General features: G+C 40.1%; 1 protein-coding gene across 1 annotated transcript; it reads left to right on the forward strand.

The window, feature by feature from the left end:
* The first annotated feature begins 897 nt into the window (after positions 1-897).
* tfa (transferrin-a) lies at positions 898-8,209 on the forward strand. The gene is made up of 17 exons (XM_035170191.2): positions 898-1,025; positions 1,111-1,256; positions 2,364-2,460; positions 2,580-2,771; positions 3,008-3,134; positions 3,270-3,325; positions 3,999-4,165; positions 4,515-4,665; positions 4,779-4,939; positions 5,052-5,148; positions 5,242-5,262; positions 5,631-5,795; positions 6,136-6,277; positions 6,825-6,892; positions 7,029-7,210; positions 7,663-7,849; positions 8,002-8,209. The coding sequence occupies exons 1-17, from the start codon at positions 986-988 to the stop codon at positions 8,046-8,048; spliced, it is 2,046 nt and encodes a 681-aa protein (XP_035026082.1). The 5' UTR covers positions 898-985; the 3' UTR covers positions 8,049-8,209.
* The last annotated feature ends 2,369 nt before the right edge of the window (positions 8,210-10,578 follow it).

The raw sequence follows: 10,578 nt of genomic DNA on the forward strand, positions 1-10,578 counted from the left end.
CAGGCAGAGAGACATAGAGACGATCGTCAGAAGCTGGTGAGAGAGAAGTTGGCTATGAGCAGTTGTCAGTCAACTGCTCATAGCCAACAGCCTGTGCGGTGAACAGGGTTCAAGAGCTGGACAAAGAGAAAAAACCTGGCCTGGTAAACATCTTCACCATCAGTTGTGTCACAAAGACTTAGGATGCAGTATCTGAAATCCATCCAGTCTTCCAGTATCTGCTTAGATCAAAGTCTGCTAAGAAAATTACAAAATATATCGTAATTGGGTCACATTTCAGTATTTGGCAACAAAAGAGCAGGCGTTATTGGTTCGATTTACAAATCAACATGAACTTAAGCTCTTGTGTTGGGTAATATTGACTCTGTAAACATGACTTTGGTTTTACCAAAGTTTTACTAAAGTTATTTTACAAAGTGATAAAAACTATATTTTAAAAACGTTTGATAAGTAAACTTCACCCCCCCTGAATTTTTCTGTCGTAATAAGCTGGCTACAGTACAATAATGAAATCATGTAATTTTAAGATAAGGGCATTACACAGTAGATGAAGAGTAGATAGCATGTAAAAAAAAAAGAGAGGCAGAAGGAGGAAAGGAATAAAAGACGAAGCACATGGAAACACTCAATATGTTTTTTTTTCTTTTTATATGAAGCAAAAATGTGTGACAGCAGGTTTAAAATAAAACGTTGACAGAAATCCTGAATATTTGGATCCTGCATGAAGGCGAATAGCTTTGTGACACATTATTGTTCTGCTGGATGAGTTCACACAGTGTCACGGTTGTTTAACAGTTTGCGTCGGTGACTTTCCAATGTGACGACATTTCGGACGTTTTCTCTGCCATCAGTACACAGGCGCATGCACACATTAGGAAACCTGAGCAAACTTTTTTTTTTTTTTTTTGCAGTGAGGCTCGCTATAAAAGGCCTGAGCTGCCTCCCTGCGGCTCCAGTCTGTGCTGACCTGTCTGTGCTGACCGACATGAAGCCCCTCCTGCTCCTGCCGCTGCTCGGATGCCTCGGTAAAGACTCTTTGAAATTGTGCACAGGCCTGTTCCGTCTTTGCATCTTTGCCTGATTTATTCATTCCAAAATGTACATTGACAGCCACCATCGCCTCCTGCATCACTAACGTGAAATGGTGCGTCACGTCGGACAGAGAGATGCTGAAGTGTCAGGCCCTGAGTCGTGTGGCCCCGGTCTTCTCCTGTGTGCGGAGAGCCGGAACCAAGGAATGTGTGACCGCCATCCAGGTACCAACACTCACAACTCACCCACAACATCACTGCATCTGCCCACACATTTCTCCATTGCTTCCTTCAGCGTGGATACTGTGACTGATCTGTTATATGTATATATATATATGACTCTTGTTCAGATTTCAATTCATTGAAGAAGTGGTGGATGGAGGATTCAGATCCTTAAGTAAAAGAGTCAACACCAAAATAATCCGACAAAGTAAATCTGATATAGGCTGATATTTGATTTAAATGATACATTTTGGAAGGTGCACAGTTATCGTTATTTTTATGATCATTAAGATGATGATTATTATTATGATTACTATTGTAAATGAGACAATCCTGCATAGTAAGTACTTCCACTTACTTACTTTTACATACTGGCTGTACAAATACACACACACAAACACACTACACAGATTATTGTGATGTCCATTATTTTACTTAAGTAAAGGATCCGAATAATTCCTCCAACACTGATTAAATCAATTGAAATCTAAATGAATAAATCTAACTATAGTTGTTATCGGGATTTCTGTTTTAATCTATTTATTTATTTTATATATTATATTTATTTTTATGCCTCAGTTACTTGTGTCTTTCAAACACCTTTTTGTCAATATCTCCATTAGCACATACTTCTTTACAGTGACTAGACCAGACTGGTGGCCAGACTTTCATCTCAATGCAGTGAACTTATTCTTGACTCATTTTGACCTATTATTATTCCTATGCCTTTATTCCCCTTGGTATTAATAAAGTATCTACTGTATCTATCTATTTAAATAATGGTAATAATAATAATGATAATATAGTTGTCATCATTGTTAATATTACTGTCACCTGAGTAAAAAGTTTCTGTCCACAACGGCCACAATGCAAAAAATTCTACATAATTTAATTCATCATACTTCATACGAGAAGATTTAAAATCTGTGCAAAACAGCTGTAAAATATATTTACCCCTGGACTGTTGTTGAGACGTGTAAATTGACATCAACTAGAGTTTTCAAGCAAAGATACATGCAACATTTTTCGAAGGATCAGTGATTGATTACATTTCCACTGCATTTATACCAATAAAATAGGCATGTTTGGTAAAAATCTTTTTTCTAATAGGCTGGTGAGGCAGATGCCATCACTTTAGATGGAGGGGAAATCCACACTGCTGGACTGGACAATCTGCATCCCATAATTGCTGAGCAGTACAGCACCTGTATGTTTACCAATCAGCTCTCTTTACTGTCAAAATAAGCATGATTCAAAGGATGTTGTGCATTTTGTTTGCACTATGTGTTTTAACTTTTTACACACATTCGTTGGGTGTGCATCTAGCTGCTGAAACCTGTTACTACGCTGTTGCTGTGGTGAAGAAGGGCACAGGATTTAAATTCGGGGATCTCAGGGGGAAGAAAACCTGCCATACTGGGGTGGGGAAATCTGCAGGCTGGAACATTCCCATCGGAACTCTGCTCGACAAGGGATACATTAGTTGGGCAGGCATTGATGACGGAAACCTGGAGGACGGTGAGTCTAATGTTTTTAACGCAATGCTCTAAAAACAACAAAGTTGCACAGGCACTCCATCAGTTTTTAGTCATTCATTTTATAAGGTAAAAAACCTGAAAAGGATGATGTGTGGAATAAATTATATAATTACCAAACAATAGAAGAATGTTGATGCACTGACACTATAATTTTGGTTTGGGGGCGGAGGTGAGTTGCCAGGACTCTGTATTTTTAATTTCATTTTTATTTTGCAGCGGTGGCCAAGTTCTTCCTGTCCAGCTGTGCCCCCGGGGCAACAAACCAGAAGCTGTGCGCGCTGTGCCAAGGAAACTGCGACAAGACCGAGTCTAATCCTTATTATAATTACCACGGGGCTTTCAAGTCAGTTGGGTTTCTTTCTTTGATTTATCTCAGTTTATCTGACTTTTACTGCCCTATCCTCTGTGCGGAAATACACAATACTACTGTGATGATGACTCTGATGCTGATGCATGTCTGCTCTGTATTGTTTAACAGGTGTCTGAAAGACGGATCAGGAGAAGTAGCTTTTGTGAAGCATCTCACTGTCCCTGGTCAGTGTGACACAATCATCTTGTGTCATGAATTATTGAATTATATGAATTTAGAATTGTCAAATGTCTTTTTGCAGAAATCCTCCTAAATTTCTTATTTTAACTATGAATTGTATTCGAAATTTTTGTCTTTTGAAATAACAACAAAACAAACAACAGCACTGTTGATCGGGCCCCGTCACATTCATATCACAATCACTGAACTATCATGGGCACACATTATATTACCATGTTATAACGAGCTCTAAATGTTATTATTTAAACCATCATTTCTATTTTAAACATCTTGCACTTTCTAAGTTATTTCTCCTTCTTATTTAAAAACTAACTCTGTCCATCTCATTGGCTCCCAGTGACAATCTGCTGTAGGTGGATCCAAGCTCTGTTTATTTATTTGTTAAGATTAAATTTATTTTACTTCCTTTCTCACGGTTTTGTAAAATAAATACCAATTCTTTATGAGGTTTTTTTTAATAATTACCTTACATTTAGATTCAAAAGCACAAATAAGATTCTCACTCCCTAACTGATATCCATATGAGCAAACTACTCCTTTGCTAAACCATAAAGTAAAACTTATCAGTGTGAGGATAGTTACACGGTTTATTTGAAACTGTAAGATTGAAACAGACAAAAAAAACACTCTAAAATCCCTGTTGTGAACCTCTTTCAGATGATGAAAGGGACGGCTATGAGCTGCTGTGCACTGATAACAGCAGAAAGCCCATAGACCAGTATGAGAAATGCAACCTTGCCAAGGTTCCAGGTCATGCTGTGGTCACTCGCAGTGACGACCAGGAGCTGGGGGACTTCATCTGGAAAAGCCTCGACTCAGTAAAGGTAACAGGATATAGATTTCTATATGTTTTCACCCCGATTTGTTTCCCTAGATGCTGGATTCAGATCAAAATTACTTTTAGCATTTCCACGAAAATTGGGTGAAAGATGAGGAATGGGCCAAGAAAGAAACCATTGAATTCTGGATTTTGTTAGTTTATATTGACATTTTCAGCGATTGATTAGATCCATAGAAGAATTAATGGATCATAATGAAAAAAAAACAGGCACATTAAGGGAACTGATATTTGAGTTTGTGCAATTTGCTGGAGCTTGATTGAATATTATCAGGAGACTGTGAGGTATACACTCAATCAGTTGCCTGAACATATGTTTGTTTGTGTTTTTTCAGAACTTTGACCTTTTCTCGTCGGTGACCTATGGTGGAAAGAACCTGATGTTCAAGGACTCAACAAAAAGCCTAATGCAGCTGCCCCCGAACGTTGACCACAAAATGTATCTGGGTCCTAAGTACTTAGACAGCATTGAAACCATTAAGAAAGGTACTGTAAACACAAGCAGATAAAACACACTGACTGACATTCATAACAACCAGAGAAACAGATATATTAACTGCAGCCACTGGCTTATGATTATATCTTACTTCACTTTCCAGGGAAAACCCCAAGCACCACGTCTGACATAAAATGGTGTGTTGTGGGCGACAGGGAGAAAGCAAAGTGTGACGAGTGGAGCATCAGCAGTTTGGGAAAAGATGGCACCAACTTTCTTTGCATGAGAGGCCTGTCATCTGAAGACTGCCTGAAAAAGATTATGGTAAAACAGTCCTGGCTGAAACATATAAATCTGTTGTTAACTTGGAAAATATTTTTGCTTCATTTTGTGCTGCTGGTTGTTGATTTTCTGTTTATGCCTAAATCACCCGCAGTATAAAGAGGCTGATGCAGTGGCAGTGGATGGAGGTCAGGTGTACACAGCTGGAAAGTGTGGTCTGGTTCCTGCTATGGTGGAGCAGTATACTCAAGGTCAGATGACCGCACTGAAAATAAACTTATGCACTGTGTTTTTATTCCACATTTATCGACCTGAGTAATATTTGCATGTCTTTCTCTTCACAGACCAGTGCGGTCAAAGTGGAGGTAATAAACCAGTTTGTGTTTCTCTTCTTTCTACACATCCGGCAGTTAAAATGAAACAATGAATTATTTGTATCACAATCAAATACACACAATCCCTGAGGAAACATCTAACCAATAACCAATAGCTGCAATGACTGAACTATTGACTGTTAAACAAACAGCTGATTGGAACTTAAACCCTGTAGATTTTCCCTGTAATGATAATTCAATTGTGTAGAATTGTATGTAAATAACCGAACAAAAAAATGATGTACCAATCTGGACTTCTATAAGGACATTCATGCATCTCAAGGTGATCTTTAGGTGAAATGAGTTCATAATTATGGTAGTTTTCTGATCAAGGTCTTTCCATCCCTCCACTCTTGTAGTCACAGGCTCCTTTTACTATGCTGTCGCTGTGGTAAAGAAAGATACAGTGACGAACTGGTCAGACCTGAAAGGCAAGATTTCTTGCCACACAGGCATGGGAAGAACCGCTGGCTGGAACATCCCCATGGGTCTCATCTATGAAGAAACTAAAAACTGCAACTTCTGTGAGTTACCATTGGTTCATTCAAGCAAAGCACCCACTTTGACCATGAGGCTAATTCTCCTGCTAAGAACGATGTTCAAGTTCTAATTTGAAATCAAATCAAAGCATAATAATGTTTTCTATTGTAGAGAGAGAACATTTTGTTTGTAAATGTTCACTTGCTGAATTTGTTTCCCACAATGTCCACTTGTCACAGCCAAACTTTAAGTTATTTCAAGTTTTTTATGTTTACAATATGTTTTGCCAACATCTTTCTCAAAACCTTAACAAAACCATTGTGCACGAATGTAATTGTTGAGCTGTTTTTTTTCACACAATTTTAACACCAACACAACTCCCAGCGGCTTATTTCAGTAGTAGCTGTGCCCCTGGAGCCAAGCCCAGCTCTCCGCTCTGTGCTCACTGTGTTGGCAATTCGGACTCTAGGTTCAAGTGCGAAGCCAGTGATGAAGAGAGGTACTACGGCTACGCTGGAGCTTTTAGGTAAGATGCAGCACTGCCGTTAATCTCTGCAGAAGGTTTAATGTACATGTACTGTATGTTAAAGTAGTAGTTTGACATTATGGGAAATACACAGATTTTATTTCTCTCTGAGAATACTGAGTACCGCAGATAATACTCCTCTCTCTCACACACCCCTTAAACTACGTGTATGTTGTAAGCATAGATTATCACAAAAGTAAAAATACTTCCCCAGAATTGTGTCAGCACTGGAGTATGGTCTGGTTGTATCAATTATCATTTTGATTCTGGGGGAATAACACTGGAGGGGAGTGCACATGCCATGTAGTAATGCTGAGTCCTTACTGCAGCAGCTCGGGTTTGAATTTGGCCTGAATTTAGTCGTTCCCTAATCCCACGGGCTGGAGTTACCATAAAGCCACGTCGTCACGTACAGCACTCTGTACATTTCTGATGTCCCAGTAACGCATATTACCGAAAATGTCCAACTCTTCCTTTGATTATTCTTCCACTGCTCCCTGCTATAGGAATAACATCATCTCCATATATGTTGTGCCTGTTTTTACAGATGTCTGGCGAGAGGTTCCGCTGATGTTGCCTTCGTCAAACACACAATCGTCGCAGAAAACACAGGTGGTAAGCAACTGATGCCGACCAGCTCTCACATCTATGACAGTGTTGTTTCCGATAAAGCTGTAGCGCTCTTCCATCCCTCTTCCATCCCTCTTCTTCCCCTTCTTCTTCTCTTCCATCCCTTCTCCTCTTGTCAAAGGTCAAGGACCAGCTTGGGCCCAAGGTCTCCTGGCCGATGACTATAGGCTGATCTGCCCTGGCAAGGGTCCAGTGCCAGTCACTGAGTTCCTGGATTGCCACTTGGCTAAAGTGGCCGCACACGCTGTGGTGACCCGTTCAGAGATCCGCACCAAGGTGGCCGACTTTCTGAAGCATCAGCAGGTCAGTGATTCATTTCAGGTTTCTTTTAGTTTTTGGTTGTTTGCACTAGAAAATATTTCATTTTATGGACTAAGTTTATAGATCATCATAATTTGGCTTCTGTAAATCTCTCCTCTGTCCTCAACCATACCATAATCTATCTCTTTTTTTTTTTTTACTGTAATGGATGCTTTATTTATTTGTTAATGTGTTATCTCTTTATTTGGTCAAGTATCGTCCTTGTTTGCACCAAGAATAAATCATATTGTCAAATACTTTAAAACGTCTACAGTCACAGTTGTTTCCACTGTGGCAGGAAAAGAGTGAATTGATTTGTTTTGAAATTCACTTTAACTTTCAACTGTACTTTTTTGCCTTTGGTTTTTCAACTCTGGTATGCATGTATAAATGACTTGATTTAAAAATAAATGATTCATTGTTCATTAAATCTAAATTTTTCTGTGTAATTTTAGGGCAATTTTGGAAGCAGTGCCACCAGTGACTCGTTCAAAATGTTCGGGTCGAAACATGGACCGAACCTCCTCTTCAAGTCCTCCACTAAATGTCTCCAGGAGATTCAAGATGACTATGAAACGTTTTTGGGACCAGAATACATGACAGCCATGAGTTCACTCAGAACTTGCAAAGAATCCACTTCAGGTTTGTACCGCTGGAGGTTGATTAAACATTAATGGGACAGTAATTTGACAGATAAACAATAGCCTAGACACTTCACACATACACACCGTAAAAATAAAGTTTCTGCTCTCCATTCACAAGTCACTTTATGTGTTTTTTTTTCTTCCTGACAGATCTGGAACAGCTTTGCACTTACAATATGTGTCAGGACAACAATTGAAGGGGATCATGGACTTTGTTGCACCTCGGCTGGGTCTCTGTGATTCAAGCATCTTTTCTTACCAACCCCTGTTGGAGCAGAATGATATCTTTTTATTAAATCAATCATGTTTTGTGGATCCATGCCTCACTTTTCTCAAATAAAGCCTGTTTGAATTCTGATTTTGAGACAGTATGTGTTTATTTGATATAAATGTGTTTGAATCAATGTTAAAAACCCAAACCATTATTAGAACTGGCATTCAGTAGAGCGTATACCTCCACCAAGGCCCAACAGTCCCCTTAAACTGAAACGTCTTAAAGCCACAGTTACAGGTTTCCAGCCCTATTTATTTCCATACTGCAGCTGAAAAAGCCCCCAATGAAACCACATTTAAATTCACAAGATCCAGATTTTTATTTAGAGCTGCACCAAATCGAAAACGCTGAGATATCAGTGACCTTAATATGTCAGATTTTATGCATTATTTCCAGCACTGGCCAACAGCATTTGAATGCTAATCTAATGGTAGCTATAGAGCTATCAAATATATCGTTCAACATGGTGTCTTGTCCCCCCCCCCCAGATTTAAACTTGCCATCGTCTTGACAGTTGCTGTTCACTAAGGAGGCAGCAATTCCCTGTGTTGTTATGACTGATAAACCTGGATCCCAGCAGAACAAAATGTTATGATGTCAGAGGAAAATAGCTTCTGTCTCCTAAATGAAACAGGACGATAGCTGTATAAGGAGGAGAGATTCCCACACATCAGCCAATTAAGGAGTTTAAACTGGTCCCATGACCAGGTCCGAAGCACATAGTTATAATTTCAGCTTTGTCATAAATTGCAGCTATCAACCTCTTCATACCTTCAGATAAAGCGTCTGTCACAGTTACACTCAGTTCTTCACATGGACAGTTGGTGGTGACAATGTGCCTTGAAGGCGACAAATGTGGAGTCTGTCTTGTGCAGGTTTCAAAATGTTTAAATAAGCTTAGTTTTCTGATGCCAGAATAAGATAACTGGTCAGCTATTCAAATACATGTTTGATTACAGGAATTAAATTCATGTTTTGTGTTCCCTTTTTAAGATGAGGGCCCCCAACTAATAATAGTTGCAGTGTGTGTTCAGGGCAACGGTCAGAGGTGAAAGAAGAAGTTTACTCCCCTCGCTGTGAGGATACTGCAGATTGCTTCATCACCAGTTTTTTTTTTGTGTATGTGCGTAACAGACTAAAGGTGGGTAAATGTGCTGGCAAAGGTTTTTTTTGGGCCCACACTAGAGACAGGAGCCTTAGAGAAGCATGGTTGTGGCAGGATCGTGTTGAACCATGAGTCTTGCTGGTAAAGACTGAGGACATGCCACCTTCCCCACATACCTCGACCTACAAAGGTGCTGTGGTAGAAAGAAACATTACGCAAAGGCTGCACATACATAAGCCAGATGTGTGTGTGGGTGTGTTTTAAAGGCCCTGGTCAAGTATGTTAACATGATGTGTGGATGTCAGGTGATCGTCACCATCTGAGGATCACGTCACAGTCGACTCCCAGAGGTATATTCGACTTTTACCTCTTTCAAATGTAAAACACTTTATACGTTGTGCCTTGACAACACTTTCCCTCCTTATAGTGGCACATTTGCAACTGACGTATCCAGAACAAGCTCATGACAAAACAGACTGAGAATGCGTGTACAGTGCATCCGGAAAGTATTCACAACGCTTCACTTTTTCCACATTTTGTTATGTTACAGCCTTATTCCAAAATGGATTAAATTCATTTTTTTCTTCAAAATTCTACACACAATATCCCATAATGATATTTTTTGAAAATGTATTAAAAATAAAGAACGAAAATATAACATGTACATAAGTATTCACAGCCTTTGCTCAATACTTTGTTGAAGCACCTTTGGCAGCAATTACAGCCTCAAGTCTTTTTGAGTATGATGCTACAAGCTTAGCACACCTATTTTTGGGCAGTTTCTCCCATTCTTCTTTGCAGGACCTCTCAAGCTCCATCAGGTTGGATGGGGAGCGTCGGTGCACAGCCATTTTCAGATCTCTCCAGAGATCAATCGGGTTCAAGTCTGGGCTCTGGCTGGGCCACTCAAGGACATTCACAGAGTTGTCCCGGAGCCACTCATTTGTTATCTTGGCTGTGTGCTTAGGGTTGTTGTCCTGTTGGAAGATGAACCTTCACCCCAGTCTGAGGTCCAGAGCGCTCTGGAGCAGGTTTTCATCAAGGATGTCTCTGTACATTGCTGAATTCATCTTTCCCTCGATCCTGACTAGTCTCCCAGTTCCTGCCGCTGAAAAACATCCCCACAGCATGATGCTGCCACCCCCATGCTTCACTGTAGGGATGGTATTGGCCAGGTGATGAGCGGTGCCTGGTTTCCTCCAGATATGACGCTTGGCATTCAGGCCAAAGAGTTAAATCTTTGTTTCATCAGGCAGGCTGTCATGTGCCTTTGACTGAGGAGTGGCTTCCGTCTGGCCACTCTACCATACAGGCCTGATTGGTGGAGTGCTGCAGAAATGGTTGTCCT

This window comes from Hippoglossus stenolepis, chromosome 11 (genome assembly GCF_022539355.2).
Source record: "Hippoglossus stenolepis isolate QCI-W04-F060 chromosome 11, HSTE1.2, whole genome shotgun sequence".
Lineage (NCBI taxonomy): Eukaryota > Metazoa > Chordata > Actinopteri > Pleuronectiformes > Pleuronectidae > Hippoglossus > Hippoglossus stenolepis.